Source organism: Trichosurus vulpecula, chromosome 1, assembly GCF_011100635.1.
Source record: "Trichosurus vulpecula isolate mTriVul1 chromosome 1, mTriVul1.pri, whole genome shotgun sequence".
Lineage (NCBI taxonomy): Eukaryota > Metazoa > Chordata > Mammalia > Diprotodontia > Phalangeridae > Trichosurus > Trichosurus vulpecula.
Genome location: NC_050573.1, coordinates 268,245,878 through 268,264,018, shown reverse-complemented (window position 1 = coordinate 268,264,018; position 18,141 = coordinate 268,245,878). Strand labels below are relative to the sequence as shown.

Here is an 18,141-nt window from a genome sequence, read left to right as displayed (position 1 = left end):
AAAGGTAAAAATAGTCCTTGCCTTCAAGAAGCTTACACTTAACGGGGGAATACAACATCCAGACAGCTATATACAAACAATACATACAGGATAAAAAAATGGAGATCGTCTCAGAAGGTGATAGCATTAAGGGAGACCAAGAAAGGCTTCTTGCAACAGGTAGTTTTAGCTGACACTTGAAAACCTGGAGTCAGAGGTGGGAGAGAGGATTCCAGGAATGAAAATGGACCATTTCCTAATTAGTAAAGTTAGGAGATTGTATGTCTCTGAGGGAGCAGCTAGGGAACAGCTTGTGGTTAGAGCAGCGTCCGTGGAGTCAGGAGGACCAGAGTTCAAATGTGGCCTCACACACTTACTTACTAGCTGTGTGACCCTGGGCAAGTCACCTAAACCCTGTTTGCCTCAGTTTCCTCAGCTGTAAAATGAGCTGCAAAGGAAAACTGCAAACCCCTCCACTACCTTTACAAAGAAAACCCCAAATGAGGTCGTGAAGGGTTGGACACAACTGAACAACTTAAGTCTGAGATTCCTTCCAGCTCTAGATGTGATTCTAAGGAAGATACTAATATCCAATCATGGCAGGATTCCCACAACTTCGATTCAGAGGTGTTTGCCTCCTCTGAACTGCAGTACTTAAATTTCTGTGAACATAACAATTAATCACATGCTGTCCCATGACATGTTATATCTGGTGTTTTACTGGGGTTTTTTCTTCACAGCTACATTATAAATTCTGTGAGAGCAGTGATCTTTGCATACTCCCTTCTTTATGTGCCTCTTAGCAACAAATAATAAGTCTCTCTTAGGGAAGATACAGCAATTCACACAACCTTGAAGTGGAGAGAGGAAGGGAAGAGGAAACCAGCATTTATTAAGCTCTTAACTACGTGCTAATGACTGCTAAGTGCCTTATAAACATCATTCTCATTTGACCCTCACAACCCTGGAAATAGGTGCTATTATTATCCCCATTTTACTGTTGAGGAAACTGAGGCAGACTGAAATTGAAATCTGTCCAGGGTCACAGAGCGAATAAGTGCCTGAGGGCAGATTTTGAACTCAAGTCTTTTCCGACTTCAGGCCCAAAACTCTATCCAATGTACTACTTAGCTGCCTTCTACATAGTGGGCTTAATATTTGTCACGGGATTGTGTTAGGAAGGATGAGAGGGAGAGGATGCAGAGGAACCCAACAAGGAAGTCATATCTATAATGAATTAAGTTAGTGATAGCCATCACCTCACTGGAGAATTATGGAGGTGGAGTCATTGTTGGAGAAGAACCTTGGTATACTCAAGACAGTCCTTTGGTACCATTTACCATAGTGTGTGTGGAAGGTAAAAGGCCAGTAAAGACTCCAAGGACTAGTAGTACTATGACCCCATTGTATTTCTCTGATGATCCCACATATGTATGTTCCCTGGATGTCTTGTGTGGGTCCTTGGCCCACCCCGCACGAATGAATAAATGAAAAGGTTCTTATTAAGCATTTTCATATATGTTCAAAACACTATCCAAGTGCTAAATATACCAATAGAAAACACAATCCTGTTCTCAGAGGTTCACTTAGCTTAAAAGGTCCTTTGATACTTTGGGTTGATGTGATGTATTCTGTTTCCCCTGACAAAATCTCAGTTGCTGATGTTTTGACAATTTAACAATGTTAAAGACTTTGGTGATGGTGTTAACTTTCTTTTGCTTACTCTCCAATAGCTAGGCCACACCTTCACAGATTTTTTTCTTGGAATGATGACTGATTTGCTAACCCGAGTAATTGGGGAGGGGGCAGGGTAGGGCAGGATGATTGCCACTTCTAAGGTTCTTGATCTGACCTACTCATTAGTGTCAGTTGGTCAGCAGTTGCTGTTGGTGGTGACACAGAAGGTGGACCCTTTTCCCACAGTGAGCCCCCTCAGTTATAGCTATTAATTTACTGTTCTGCTAGATTGGACCAAGGGCATACCAAAGAAGAGATTCTAAGTAGTGATAACACATGTCATAGATTCATTCAGCCTAGATATTCTACTCTGAGACTAAGGAGCTGAGTTCAATACCTTATTTCTAGGGAGGGAGTTTCCCTATAATGGGCACTAAGATATGATAGAATTTATCCCAAAAATCACATATCCCAAGGAGGTCTAGTGATAAAAGTAGCTCCATATTTACTTTCAATAGAACCCTTTTGTAATAGAAAAGAACTAAAAACAATAGTACATGTCCATGAGCTAGGGAATGGTGGTACATGAATACAAGGGAACATTATTGTGTGGTAACAAATCATGACTACAAAGAATACAGATCAGATGTATGAGAAGACTTCGATGAATTGATGCAAAGTAAAACATAACTGACAAAACCAGGAAAACAATATGTACAGTGGCTATGACAAAATCAGTGGCAGAACAAAAACATAAAACCAAAATTAAACTTATGAAAGTTATGAGAAGGCAGATCCTGCAGGGGGATTGTGGGTGTGAAACATGTGCGTGTAAAATGTCAGCCTTGGTTGATTATGTTGACAAATTCTCTTTTACATTGTAATGTAAGGGGAGATCTCTTTAAAAGTGCAGGTAATATAAAAGCCAAAGATAAAAATAATTTAATGATTCCTAGCTCACATGCATAGGAAAGCTTTATTATTCAGCTCCGTATAACAATGATCAACACAATCCTTCATGAAGTTTAGTAATTATCTTTCCTTTGGGGATATTCTTTAGAGGTAGAGAACACTTTTTACTAAAGCCTTTGAAGCTAAACAGGTTAAATTCCCTTAAACTTTCCTGAGAAAACAATGTTTTTCCTTTAAAAAAAGTATTCTGCTTTATTTTCAGATTCACAAAGGTATTAAACAGTGTAAGTTGGAAATGGAAAATTTTTACAAGGAAAAAATGATTATACAAGTTTATCATTATTTTCTTCAGCAAATGCCCATAGGAAATATGAACTCTAAACATAAATAAAACTAAAATAATGTCCATATAACTGAAAAAAATTGGGGCAAAGTACATCTTTAGTTTGCCTTCACTGGGAAAGATATTGCAACAGCATTTATATTGTTGGATTCAATCTGTGAGGAACACAGAGCTTCATATGTTTTGATAGTTATGGTAATAGACTGCAGAACTGGCATCTGACATGACAGAGGAGATAGTTGAAGGATTATGGTCACCATCATGGCTTGAAGAGACAAGCCCCAACTCGGCTTTACATAAGTGGTGAAGATACTGGTCAAATTCTGTGTGGATTCCAGCCTCTTGGACCTCAGCAGATTGGCCAGCAATTAGGCCATCCCTGCAGGACAGGGCCTCTGGAGGAGGAGAGGGCTGACTAGATCCTGGCTGATGCTCCATCTGGAAACCACGGACACTGCCCCCAGCCTGGGGGGTGCCCATGGGACCATAGTACATATGCAGAGGGTTGGAGGGGCCCATCAGACCCTGCAACGAGTGGGCCAAGGGTTCCTGTGTGTGTCTGTGGTGCACAGGACCCGGATGAGAGTCAGGATGCACAGAGTACTCAGAGGCTACAGGATAGCTGTAGGGTCCTGGCTGGCAGTCCCCTTGGAGAGAGGAGGTGAAGAAAGCTGCATCTGGCTCCATGCCATCCATGGGAGAAGCCTCAGGGGTAGGCAGGTTGTAGCTGTCAAACTGAGGGGCAGGACCCAGGCTCTGGCACTCCCGGTAGTGTCCCATCTGAGGAGGTAGCACTCCCTGGCCCGGGTGGTAGGCCTGCTCATGGAACGGCAGTCCCAGGCCGTCCACACACACTCTGCCCTCTGGTCCCAGCCCAGAGCCCGGCTGCTCACGGAGGCTGTGGAGGAAGCCACTCTCTGCCCGTTTCAGCCTCTTCACCTGCTTCCTCCTCCGAGGCCGGTATTTGTAATTGGGGTGGTCCTGCATGTGCTGCACGCGCAGCCTCTCAGCCTCCTCCACGAACGGCCTCTTCTCAGCCAGAGGTAATGCCTTCCAAGACTTCCCTGCCAAAGTAATGGACAAAGTCACAAATCTCAGAATTGAAGATAGCTAATATGCAGCAGAAAGAGCATTAGTTCTAACATCAGTGAGCCTAGGTTCAAATCATAGCATGGCCACTTACTATCTGTTTAACTTTGGAAAAGTTACTTATACTCTCTAATGCTGTCTCTTCCTCTGGAAAATGAAGATTTGGAAGTAGATGACCTCTAATGGTCCCACAGACTCTTTAACAGTATGCTCCTAGGACTTCAGAGGCCATCGAGTCCAACCCACACCAGAACAAGAATAATAATCTCCCTTACTACAGCATCTTACGAAGGGTCACTCTCCCTTTATAGGAAGGTCTCAGTGAGGGAGCTTCATTCCACTTCTAATTGTGAAGACATTTTTCTTAAATCAGATCTAGAGCAGCTTTCTCCACAAGCTGTTGTTTGTGGAGTTGAAATGTTGTTGCCACCTCTGCTTTCTTAAGGACAACCAAGTCCAAGGCCTCTTCCATAGGAGGGGCTTTCAAGTCCTTCTTTAGATGCCCTTCAACATGATCATGGTGGCCCACCTCTGGAAGCTACCACAAAAGCCAACAAAGCACATAATCACCCCCCTTTCCATATTTTGTTCATAAAATTATGGCCCCAAGGGATTTTATAGCAGATTCTTATCAAAAGTCATTTTTTTCCTTCTCCCCTTTCCCTTGGAATTAGAACAAAGTAGGACTCCATCTGGCTATGAAGCAACCTTAGCAACACATCTCAGGATCCTAAAGTCAAGGCTTCTAAAAAGTAGGTCTTGCTTTCAATACATCAATCTACAAGTATTTGCTAAGCTCTTACTATGTGTTAAACTCTGGGGGGATGGAGCAGGGGTGGGGCCAGGGCAACACACAAGACACAAAACCTCTCCCTGCCCTCTAGGAGGTTACATGAAAATGGTGTAGACAACATATACATAAATCAGCCAGGGTCTCCCATTGCATCATGAGTCATCTCTAGTCCTGATGAATATCTGATCACTGGATCCAGATGGCTCTGGAGGAGAAAGTGAGGCTGGTGACCTCACAAGCCCTCCCTCATTCAAATCAAAGTCAACTGCAAGCCATGTCATCATTTCCCTGATGCCATGGGTCCTCTTCGAAAACAAAGGACAAAAACAACAACAAATTAGCACATACAAGACAAAAGGTAGTCTTAGAGAAGGGCACTAGTAGTTGCGAAACAGGGAAAGAGCTTCTCCAGCAGGAAGGGTCACATGAGCTGAGACTTAAAATCAGGGAAGCCAAAAGGCAATGTTAGGAAGGAGAGCATTCCAGGCTTGGAAAAGAGCACAGAGCTAGAAATGGGAGGATGAGCAAGTACGCCCGGTTGCTATGGCCAAACCATAGAATGCATGGAGAGAAATAAAATGCTTAAATATATGGAAAAGGCAAGGTTATAAAAACCTCTAAATATCAAAAGAATTTATGATAGAATAATTGATGATAGAGGTAAATAGGCTTGGAGCCACTGGAGTTTACTAAGTAGAGGGCTGACAAGAGCTGACCTATTCATTAGGAAACTCAAAATGAGACTAAAGTGGAGAGAGACTTGAGGGAGACAGACCAATTAGCAGGCTATTTCAAACAGTCATGGAAAGAGGTGAGTGATAAGGTTCTGAACTAGGATGGTGGCTGGGTGTGTATCATCTGTGTTTGAGAGCCGCTGTAGAGAAAGAAATTATAAAACTTGGTAACTGATTAGATTATTTGGAGGGGGGAGTAAAAGAGACATCAAAAGTGTGACACAGAAAATGCAAATCTGGATGACTAGAAAGATAATAGCAAGGAAGTTGAGAAAAGTTAAGAGTAAGAGGAAAGATGACAAGTTCTGTTTTGGATATGTTCAGTTTGAGATGCCTAACAAGTCCTTCAAGGTAGAAGTATCTAATAGTTGCTGCTGTGAAATGCTGAGTCAGGAAACTAGGGATGGATACATAGATCTGGGAATTATATGAGTAAAAGTAATAATTGAACCCCTAAGAGATGATGAAATGACCATGTGAGAAAACATGGAGAGAAAAGAGGATCAATCGGGATTAAGACAGAACCTTGGGGTTTGGGCAACCCATACAGTTTTGCTGCTGTTGTTACAGTGTTTCAGTCATGTCTAACTCTTCAAGTCCAGGAACCCTGAGGGTCTTCCCTTCCCAGTTTGATTTCTTTTTTTTTTTAGTTTTTGATTAAAAGGGCCATCCCTTGATTAACTGAATGGGCATTACCTCACTCACAGTGAGCACCTGAAAAGACCTTGGCCTGAAAGGGCCAGGGTCTCCCGATGCATCCTGTTCCATCTCTAGTCATCCTGGTGAATATCAGGCTACTGGACCCAGATGGCTCTGGAGGAGAAAGTGAGGCTGGTGACCTTGCACAGCCCTCCCTCACTCAAATCAAAGTCAATTGAAGTCGTGGTAACATTTCCCTGATGTCATGGTTTTCTTCAAGAATGAAGGACAAACATGACAATTCTTCATGACCCCATTTGGGGTTTTCTTGGCAAGGATACTGTAGTGGTTTACCATTTCCTTCTCCAGTTCATTTTACGGATGAGGAACTGAGGCAAAGTTAAGTGACTTATCCAGGGTCACATAACTGATAAGTGTCTGGGGCCAGATTTGAACTTAGAAAATGAGTCTTCCTGACTTCAGGCCTGGCATTCTACCCACTGCACCAACTAGCTGCCCTATAGTCCATACAATTAGGATTGTCATAAAAACAGATGCAGTAAAGAATGGGGGGTGGGGGAGAAGGGATAAATAGTAGAACCAAAGCTATTCTGTCATTCCCATAGCTGTTATGCTTATGTAAGCACCTCCCACCTCTATGCAGAAGACTTTCCCAAGTTTTGAGTTCAAACTGACATTTTTCTGGCTAACTTTATGCAGCCAACTGATGAGACTATATTCCCCTATTCCAAAAACCATATCCCTAATGTTCATGGTCTTCCTCCCGTACTTTTTCTTCACAGGTGGTAGCTCTCACCATTGTAAACAACTCACAATAACCCAAATGATTCCCAGAATGAAAGAATCTCAGAACACCAACCCCACAAAAGTAGTTGTATCACTCTGTATCACTTACAGTGTATGGTATATTGGGGAAAGGTTCCATTGCATTAAAAATTCAGAAAACGTTGAGTTAAAAGTAATCTGTTCTGCTGTACATACTCCCAAAGGGGCTGAATACAGAGGGCAATGACACATACCTACAAAAATATTTAAAGCAGAATTTTTTGTTGTAACAAAGAATTTGAAAGAAGTGAGTGCCCATAATCAGGTAAGTAGCTAAACAATGTAATACGTTAATGTAATGGAATATTCTTACACAATAAGACAAAATGAAAAAAATACAGATCCCGAGAAGTCTCGAAAGACTTATATGAACTGAGGCAGAGTGAAGTGAGCAGAATAAGGAGAACATATACAGATAACAATAATGTAAAGGAAAATGATTCTGAAAGCCTTAAAAATTCTGCTCTGTTAAATAACCAGTCATGGCTCCAAAACACTAATAATGAATTGTGCTTCTCATTTCTTGCAAGAGAGGTGAAGGACTAGAAATACAGAATCAATCAATGAGCATTTCTTAATAACCCATTATGTGTCAGACACAGCAATAAATACAAAGTAATTAGATACCAGGGAGCTTGAGAAGGCAGGTACTGGCAAGTTGAGAGATGAAGAAAGGCAGAATATGCTAAGTTGTGACGGTATCTTGAAGAAAGAAAGGGTCTCTACCAAGCAGCCATGAGAAGGGAGTACACTTCAGGCATTCAAGATGGCCAATATAAAAAACATGAACACAGAAAATGGAGCATCATTTTTGAAAAAACTGAATCAGGCCAAAGCTAAGGGAAAATATTTCCAGCGAAAGGTCACAAGGGACTTTTGTGTGTGTGTGAAGGCAGCTAAGCAGTACAGTAGTTATAATGCTAGACCAGTCAGGGAGATCTGAGTTCAAATCCTGTGTTGGTCAATTACTATCTACCTGTGCATCCATGGGCAAGACACTAAGTCTCTTTCTGCCTCAGTTTCCTTATCTATACAATGAAGCTAACGCCTCTACCTCCCATGGTTGTCATGAGGATCAACTGAGGTAACATTTTTAAGGTGTTTGCAAACTTTGAAGCATTATGTAAATGCTATCTATTATTAAAAGCTCAACCAAAAGTTTTTATTTTATCCTAGAAGAAATGGGGAGTCACTTAAGTGATTATTGAATACGGAGCAACACAGATCTTCAACTAAGGAAAATCACTTTGTCAGCCATGGGTAGCAAATAGGGTAGACTGACATGGAGAGACTTAAGGGAGGACAGGGAGAGCAATTAGCAGATTATTGCAGTGATCTAGGTGACATGTGACCAATGAGACATAAATCTGAAAATAAGGTCAAAAAACAAAAACAAGTAATATGTTCCATGTTCTTCTAATTTTCCTGCGGTATCTCTCTTTATATCTAGGTCATATATTCATCTTGACCGCATCATCTTGGTAAATAGTGTAAGGCAATGGTCCATACCCAGCCTCTGCCACAATGCCTTCCAGTTTTCCCAACAATTTTCATCAAATAACGAATTCTTATCCCACGCCTTTACACTTGTCAAATACAAGGTCATTATATTTATTTGCTACTAGAAATTGTATGTCTGCTTTGTATTTAGCCCCTTTGAGAGTATGTACAGCATAATGGATTACTTTTAACTCATATTTTCTGAATTTTTAGTGCAATGGAAACTTTCCCCAATATACCACACCCTGTAAGTGACATAGAGTGATACAACTACTTTTGTGGGGTTGGTGTTCTGAGATTCTTTCATTCTGGGAAGTGGACAAGTGGATCAATGAAATGGAGTAGACATACATTTGTCCAGACTGTCTGGATAATCACTGCCTTACAATATAGTCCAAGATCTGACATTAGTAAATCTTCTTTCTCCACATTTTTCCTCATTAGTCCCTTTGCTATTCCTGACTCTTTGCTTTTCCAAATGAATTTTGTTATTATTTTTTCTAATTTAGTAAAATAATTTTTGGTAATTTAATTGGGATGGTGTTGAATGTATAAATCAGCTTAGGTAACATTGTCATTTCCATTATATTGGCCCTGCCTACCCATGAACAATCAATAGCTCTCCAATTATTCAAATCCAATTCCACCTATTCAAAAAGACTTGGGGAATGGCTGAACAAGCTGTGGCATATGATTGTGATGGAATACAACTGTGCTATAAGAAATAATGAGCTCAATGATCTTAGAAAAAAGTGGAAAGGCTTGCACAAAATAACGAAGATCAAAATGAGCAGAACCAAGAGAACATTGTATACAGTAATAGCAATAGTTTTAAGAACTACTTTGAGTGAATAAACCATTTTAACTATTATAAATACCAAATTAATTACAAAGTACATATGAATAAAAATGCTATTTGCATCCAAAGAACTGATGAATAGAAGTTTGTATAGAATTGTCTGCATATATAATATATATATATAATTACACACACACACACAGAGGCACACCTATTTGTGTCTAATGGTAGTCATCTCTGGGAGGGGGAAGAAAAACAAAAAAAGAAAAAAAGAATTTATTGTATATAAATTTATTGTATATAAATTGAATATTTATTATATATTTATTATATATATTATATATATATTATATATTTATTATATATGTAAATGGAACAGCAAGTTATACATAGAGATTCAGTTTCACGTGCAACCATTTTTTAATTCTACTGTATTGTGGAAATGCTTGTTTTATCCCATAAATTAAAAACAAAATAAATTTTAAAACACAAAACCAAAAACAATTTAAAAGATCCTAACTCTACCACTTACAAGCCAATTCACTTCTGTGAGCATCGTTTTCCTCATTTGAAAAAAAGGCTGCCAACAAGCTTATTATAAGAGTTTACTACGTGCCAGGCATTGTGAGCTAAGTGCTAGGAGAATAAAAACAAGAAAAAACAAAGAAAGTTTCGGGCCTTCAAGAATTTACATTCTAATGGTGGAAGATAATATATAAAAGGAAGTTGTTGGAGGATGGGGAGGGGTGTCTGGCTAGGGGGCATGAACAAAGATTTCCCAGAGAAATAAAGAGGTGGCAGATCAAGGTGCCCTCCTAGTTCAGGGAGAAACCATCCAGTCAGAGTGAGGCTGAGGGTGCTTCCTAAGTATGAATTCCCAGGCTGAAGTGATATTTCAGGATGAAGAGTCTGGGGTGGGGGAAGGGCATCAGACTAGAACAGAGATTTGTCTTTTGCTTTTCTTTGAATCCCCAGTCCTCAGCATATCATAGGCACATAAATGCACACTGACTAGCTTTTTGACTTATTATATACTACCAATCTGAGAATTTTTTTGAGGAAAGGATCTTATAACCTTTAAGTGCTACATAAATATGGCCTTTTAAAAAGCCTATCTTGTTTCTCACAAGTTTAAAGCATTCGACAATAAGGTTCTAACCATTACAAGCATCCTTGAACTCAGCTAGTGTGGCTTGGAACAAAAGCCTCCTAAAACTGATCTCCTTGCCTCAAATTTCTTCCCATTCAAAACCACCCTACATTCAGCAACCAAAGTGGTTTTCCTAAAGCATGTACCTGAGCCTCTCCACTCCACTCCCCCCACCATTTTTCCATTCCAGGCACAAAATACCTGGAGCAAGGTGTCCTATGCTATATGTTAAATTCATAACTTGTCATCCCACAACTCTAATTTCAAATCTTCTTCCAATCCCCTCTAAAAATGTCACACCTCAATTCCAGTAACAGTTCACACTTTAGCAGGGATTAGCTACATCCTGAGTCCAGTCGTCCTTCATGGACATAGGATGGGTACCCTAGAGAAGAGATCTGGGAAAGAGCTCCAGGAAGAGTAAAAGGGTACTAACAGGAAACGTGGTTAAGGAACCAAAGGCAAACTTTGCCTGTTTCATATTTTTGTCAGTGACTGGCTAGGGCCTTCTTTTGTTGGAAATATAACAGGGAGCTCTTTCTCTCAACTCCCAAAGCATATTTGCTCACTTTGTCACATAATTTATTTGATAATTATTATCAAATATTGCCTTGCATAATTACTCCAATGGGAGCTCAAACTGGAAAGGGCCTTAGGGACCCTCTAGTCCAATCCCTCTTTTTACACGGTAAGAAAAAGAGGCATAAAAAGTTAAGTGAATTGCTTAGGGGCACACAGCTAGTGTCAATTTGAATTCAGCTCTACCAGACCCCAGGGCAGGGCCGATTATCACCCACTGCATTTCAAGTCCAAGCAAGAGGCCTTTCCTTTGTATGCACCTCTCAGTCAGAAAACATCCCCCCACACACACACCTACTTAGACAAATATTAGCGTATTAAACCTTCAACCAATTCACACTGCAAGATCTTAAGCCAGCTTTCCTTTTATTATTCTAATACCTAAAGTCCCACAGTTTGGATTCTTCGGATCCATCATCAAATTGGTTTTGTCTGAAGACACCTAAAAGATCATCCAGTCCCACCCTTTCACTGGGCAGATGAAGCCCGTTCCTTGAGGCCCAGGGAAGTAGAAGTGACTCACCCAAGGTGACAACTAGTAGTAACTAGCAAGATTCAATCCCAAAACCTCCAACTCCAAGGCCAATCATCTTTCCACTACACTGAACAGTTTCTATAATTAGTTCAGATTTTTCTTCTAAAATTTTAGAATCTCAGAGATGGAAGGGACCTCAAAGTTCATCTAGACCAAGTCAGACCTAAGCAGGACCTGCTCAGCAGTCCCTGGCAAGAGATCAACCTGACCTCTCTGCATAAAGGGTCAACTCCAGTTGATGGTAAAGTTTTCCCTTCTAGCAAATGAAAACCTGACTCTGCAACTCCCACATAGCTACTGCTAGACTTCAGTCCTCTCAACTCAGCCCAAACATTTAATGTCACATAAACCCTTCAAAGAGTTGAAGATAACTCTCACACATCCTTCTTTCCATTCAAAGGTATCTCCAGATCCTTTTCATAGAGAACACAATAGCATGATTTTTTGATCCCTTCCCCTTTGGATCTTTAGCTATTTTCCTTATCTGAAAAATAGGAATAAAGTGCTTATTGTACAGAAAGTTAGTTCTTTTCCAAAGAAATTTTCTATTTTGTAAAATAGGTTTGTAACTTTATTTTACCCAGTAGCAAAATGCTATAACAAACTAAATGCCTCATCACTGGAGAATGCTTTATAGCAAAAAAGATTAATAAATACAAATAATATACAGAAATATAGGTAAAGCCATGTGAATTTATGCAAAATAGAGCAGAACATGAAATGGTAGACACATTGACTATATCTATGCTATATATATGGCTATATTGATGAGTTATCTCCATCTTCCTCCCAACACTCTGTGCCTTGGCACTGCCGCCTATCCTGTATACCTGGAATAGTCTCCCCAACCCTTCTTTACCAATGCCTCAGTTTCTCCAGCTTCCTTCAGCACTCAGTTTAAAGGCCATCTATAGGAGGCCTTTTCTGGTTTGCTCTAGCTCCTCCTACTGCTAAGATCACCTTTCATCTTCTCTGTAAGTACCTGGTTATTTTCTTGTTTTTCTCTCCTTTAAAACAGGAGTTCCCTGAGAGCAAAAATTATTTTTGTTGGTCTTTCTATCACCAGAGGTTAGCATATAATAAGTGCTTAATACATGCATACTGCCTGATTTGTCAAAATTCGTATATACGGTTGGTTATCACAGGAAGACTTGAAACCCCGATTTTTCTGACACTAATGGCCAGCCAACTAGCTGCTATACAGAGGTGTCAAACTCACTGGCCCAAGGGCAACTCCTGAGCACCAGACTAAGTTGTAATTAATATTTAACAAAAGAAATAAAAATACAATGCAACATAAATAATGTTTTTTGTGGTCTACTAAATTAAAGTGGAGCCAGCAGGGATCCATTTTGGTTTAAGTTTGACACCAGAGTATCGCACTCAGCTTCCTTACCAGAAAGTACAGTTTTCCTTTCATAGTATTTTTAAAAATAAAAATCTCTTCAGGCAGTTGTAGGAATGAGGCAATAAAGATTTCAGGTTGTTTTTAACTAAACTAATGCATGGTCATTGCATTCATAGAATTTCAGACCTGGGAGAGACCTTAGAGATCATTTTATATCTAAGCCCCTTATTTGACAGTTGAAGAAACTGAGGTGTACCTGACTTTCCAAAGGTGAACCAGCTAAGTTAGTAGCTATGGTTGAACTAGAACCTAAACATTTCTGGTCCTGGCCCAGTGCTTTTCCATCACAAAATATTGCTGTCACAACATACTAGTCTCCATCTTCCTCATTTCAGAATCACTGAGAAACAAGAAACAAAGTTTTAAAGCTATTTGGTAACCAAAAAAAATGTGAGAAAGTAGTACATACTTTTACTGGTCTTTAGAAATTATCCCCAACTCTCTAGCAAAAAAATAAAATAAAATAAAATAAACATACAAAAAAACCTGGCATAAAGTGCTAATTACTGAACCTGTGTTTGCATTGGGTTAGGGAATTCTGAGAGGGGACTGACTCCCTCTACCAAAGTAGATGAGCACCTTCTCCATTATTCATTACTTTAGTGGCCTGGGCTATTTGAGAAGTAAAGTAACCTGCCCATGGTCACTTGGCCGGTGTGAACGATGGGCATAACTTGAACTCAAGTCTCCCGTTTCCCAGGAGAATTCACTATTGCAATACCCATTATATCGATGCTTCTCTGATTGCGAAAAGTTAGCCATAAAATAAAGGTCACACTATAAGGCAGCACTTTTAAACACAGTTGCTTCCATACCGAATGGTTGTGGATTGGATCTGCAGAAAGAAAACTCGTTGCATGGTTGCTTACACACACAGACACACACAGACGCGCGCGCGCGCGGTATCTACACAACAGCCTCTAACAGTTCGGATTCGTAAACAAGATGGAAAATTGTAATGTTACTATCATCACCACTGACCAATACTTTTTAATCCCCAATACCGCATATTCTTATCTCTCAACTTCTCAACTAAGAAAATTTGGAGATTGGATTTATCTTCCTGCTACTACTTTTGTTATAGTTGGACTTGACTTTCAAGCAATTCTTATCAAACTCCCCAACCCGCTGGAACAACGCAGCAGAATCACCTAGGTCCCCAACACCTCTTTATTCCTAACCTGGAGATAGAGACTGGATCCGTGATCATATTCGTATAGGGAAAGTCAACTAGAGAAAACTTCCCTCTACGAACTTCTGCAAGCACCTTTTCGGCAATTTACCCTGTTGCAGAGTTGTTGACTTTTACGCTTAAAGGTTAAGTGACTTGACTTGGGTCACAAAGCCAGTGGGAACTGAACCCAGAACTTCCTGGTTCTGAGACCAGCTCTCAAGTCCACTATGCCACGCTACCATCAAACCTAAAGTTACCCCCAGGGAACATTTTGCAGCAGGGAAACCAAGATTATAAAAGGTGTAATTTACGTAAATGCGTACTCGATTTTCCACTGAAAGGACCCCATAAGGGAGACTGTGGTCCAGTCGGGATAGATTTTCCTTACCGCCCCCTCCCACCCCCCGACCGTGGTCATCGTTGTGCTGCTGGATACTGTCAGTACAAAAAGGATGGGGACTGGTGGACAAGCCACTGAACTAAAGTCAAAAGCACTCTCAGAGTTACCGCCACTTTTTTTGATCCTTGGCGGAGACGCTGCGTCTTCTTTCCCCAGTCCTTTCCCAGGTCTCCTGGTTCCCGCCGTAAACGCCCAAGAGCCCCCACTCACCCAGCATCTTGCTCAGTTCAGCGTTGTGCAGGTCCGGGTTCTGCTGTGCCAGCCGCTTGCGCTCGTCCTTGGCCCACACCATGAACGCGTTCATGGGCCGCCGGATGCGGGACTCCCCTTTGCCACGGCATGCAGCCCCCACAGCTGCAGCAGTCGCGCTGCTCCCGCTCCCTGCACCCGCACCGGACTCGCTCTTGACAAACTTCTTTTCCCCCAGGGGGCTCAAAGACTCTGCCCAAGGGCAGGGGCCCATCCCGGTCATCATCATGGGCAGAGCGCACCTGGCCTGGCTCTGGTCGTCACTGGCGTACCCCGCATCCGGACTGCTCATGGCTCTCCTGCCCAGACCTTGCGCCTAGCACCCCGCCCCACCCCCACACCCTCAGCCGGAACCCGACGGTTCCCCCAGGGTAGAGTGGAAGGTGGGAGCAGAGCGCAGTGGCCCGCGGGAATCGAGGATCTATCTGGATGCTCTGACTACCGGAACCCAGTCAAGCCACCTCAACAAGAAGCGCCCAAAACTGACACTGCCCCACTCTTCCCGAAGCCGCTCTTCTTTCTACACCCAAGCGACCAATGGGACTCCGGGGGTGGGGCGATTCCCATGAGGTGTCACACGCCCCTCCCTGGCCAGCAGGAGCTTTCTGAGATGCTGCTCTGGTTTTACCTGAGCAGGTGAGAACTGGAGGAAACTTGGAGTCCAAGAACTGGACCTCCCTGGACCTGGTTGCTCTCTGAACAATTAGGACATATTGCGCTCCTGGTCACCTCTGATGCATACCTGGCTCTCCACTGACCTAAAACAGACGTGCGCAATCTGGGGAAGCATGGATTTTCTGTTTGATACTTTGATAACTGCATTGAATATAATTGGTTTTCTTTGTAGACCTGTGTGTTTTATGTTATGCTTGTAAAAACATTCTTCTGAGAAAAGGTCCGTAATTTTCACAAGACTGCCAAGAATCCATGACACAAAAATGATCACCCCACGAGGAGGCTCATATCCTGATAGAAAGCAGGTTCTGCCTCAATTTCCCCCTCACCTAAATCTTGGCGGTATGGCGGTCTGAGCCCTGAAACCAGTTAGGGTAAGTACCATAATCAGTCCCTTTCCCAAAAGACCTGGACTCTGATTAATTCCAAGAACATGGGTGGCTCCATGAATAGAGTGCTTGACCTAGACTCTAGAGTAAGGAAGACCTGAGTTCAAATTAGACACTTAACACTTAGTCACTGGGCAAGTCAGTTAACTTCTGTCCATCTCCGTTTCTTTGTCTGTAAAGTAGGGAATAATAATAATATCTATTTCCTAGGAGTTTCGTGAGATAATATTTACAAGGTGCTTTGCATACTTTCAAGTGGTACGCAAATGCTAGTATTAAAAAAGACAAATTAGATGTTTATTTCAAAATTCTGAAAGTCACTAAATACTATTCCTCACATCAAGTTAACTTACCAAGTTGAATAAATAGATGATAGATACATGAAAAGCTTAGGAATTGTGACAAGGACCGTAAGATGAATGTAAAATTGACCATATGTAAAACTTAATAGGGATCTTAAAACTGCAACTTAAGCAAAACACTGCTCTCTCTTATTTTCTCATTTCTCATCTCTGTTCGGACGGTGCCCCACTACCTTCCTCCCTTTAGGAATTTAGAAAGAAACCTCCAAGGGTCCGGGACTTCCCAGTAGCGTGTGCAGTATGCTGTGTTGTTACAGATTTCCACAAGGCTCTCTGTTCTGCTTTGAACTGGGTACCGATTTCTTTTGCCTATACCCTACTAATTCTAGGCTGCTGCAACCCCTCTTTTAAACTCAGCCCCGCCCCTCTCTCCAGGTCTTTTAATACATTATTATTACTGCTAGTACAGAAGACTAAAGAAAAGAGCAGGAACTTCGACGTCAAGAAGTTGGATTCGAATCCTGGCTCTTCTACTCACTTGCCATACGTGCTCCACGTTGGACAATAACCTCTCTAGTCATTTGTTTCCTCATCTATAATATGTGGGTGCTGGATTAGACTACCAGAGGATCTTTAAAGTCCCCCCTTCTAAATCCTGCGATGGCTGAGAAAGCTGTATAAACGCGCTATTTTTAATCGAAGATTTAAAGGTTTATCACTCCTACGTTTGTTTCGCAGAGCTCTCTTTCTGATTACCTTAGTAATACTAATACATTTAATCAGAACAAATGAAAAAGAAACACCGCACTGAGATCTTAAACTTTCTGATAATTATAGTCAGTCAAAGCCTTTCTTATTTTCGAATCCTTGTGTTTAACCCAGGGCTCCCAGGACCTGGCTAACTGGATGAAGTACTGTCTTCCAGTGGGTTCGTCCCTTCACTTAACCCTAGCTCTGTTACGTCTCCCTGGACTTTGGTCTGAAGGAATAACAAAGGAATATAGTCCCGAAGTTTGTCCAGAGCCAAACGTAGCCAGAGAGCAATTGGGTGGCTCGATTTTGGTGGTCATGTGCTTTTTTTTTTTTACAGGTTTTATTTCATTTTTCTTCGCGCAGGACCCCTGCTCCCCTCTCTTGTTTGTGTCAACAGGGACTTTTAAGCCCTGGAAATCATTTTGGAGGCGGGGGATGGGGGTGGGGGGATAGGTCGGCCGAACGGAAACTGAAAGCCTGCCGCAAGTCCCCCACTACTTCTACTTCTCCTCCCTCCCCCAATTACTCAGTCCTTTATTTTTATGCATAGAATCATTTCGGTAGTGAGCAACGCCCTTCACCTCAGATCCCCACTCCTAACCCTTCAAAAGATTCTACAAATGCATTGTCCTTCCCTTCCCCCACTTCATCGCCGCTAATCTCGTTTTAGCTTTTCCCAGACATGCAGATTCACTATTATATCAATGAAACAAGTCTATCAGCAAGATAGAAAAGGTCGGAGAAAGGATATTCTTTCCTTAACATTTCAAGGAATACTCTACGCCTAGGTTGTTCTTGGGCTGTTCAAGGTTGTTTTTCCTCCTAATAAGCAGAATTCCCTTTCGTCTAGTCTAGCCCTGGGAAGAAAATACTTATCCCCGCTGGATGTATGTTTTTAAGGTTTCATGCTCATTCTCAGAATTTCCTGGAGCTTTCAGTACCTGGACTTCTCTTCCTTGGTCCCTCCATCCTGCCTTTCATCTTGTGTCGTTCTCTGTTCATTAGAGGAGTTCAGTCAGATTCAGTTTACTTTATTTAGAAATTTTAGGGGGGCTGTGATACAGGGCCTGAGAGACTGGGAAATGGTGACAGAGACAGGAAGAAAGTCTGAGCAGGAAAAGAGTGTTGGCAGGGGTGGCGTTTCTATCATGACTGCTCCGATTTAACTGCTCTCATTAAAAGCACATTTTAAGGGGGGGGGGAATTTACAATACGA

At 41.6% G+C, this 18,141-nt stretch overlaps 1 protein-coding gene across 1 annotated transcript; it reads right to left on the bottom strand.

The window, feature by feature from the left end:
• Nucleotides 1–3,067: 3,067 nt before the first annotated feature.
• On the bottom strand, nt 3,068–15,098 carry LOC118834080 (transcription factor SOX-17-like). The gene is made up of 2 exons (XM_036741525.1): nt 14,768–15,098; nt 3,068–3,975 (listed from the first exon to the last, which is right to left on the bottom strand). The coding sequence occupies exons 1-2, from the start codon at nt 15,096–15,098 to the stop codon at nt 3,086–3,088; spliced, it is 1,221 nt and encodes a 406-aa protein (XP_036597420.1). The 3' UTR covers nt 3,068–3,085.
• Between the last annotated feature and the right edge of the window lie 3,043 nt (nt 15,099–18,141).

Excerpts from the sequence above, each read along its gene's own strand:
- LOC118834080 (XM_036741525.1), bottom strand. The coding sequence starts at position 15,098 with ATGAGCAGTCCGGATGCGGGGTACGCCAGTGACGACCAGAGCCAGGCC. Across the intron at positions 3,976-14,767 it reads TGAACTGAGCAAGATGCTGG|GGAAGTCTTGGAAGGCATTA; the intron begins GTGAGTGGGGGC and ends TTACTTTGGCAG.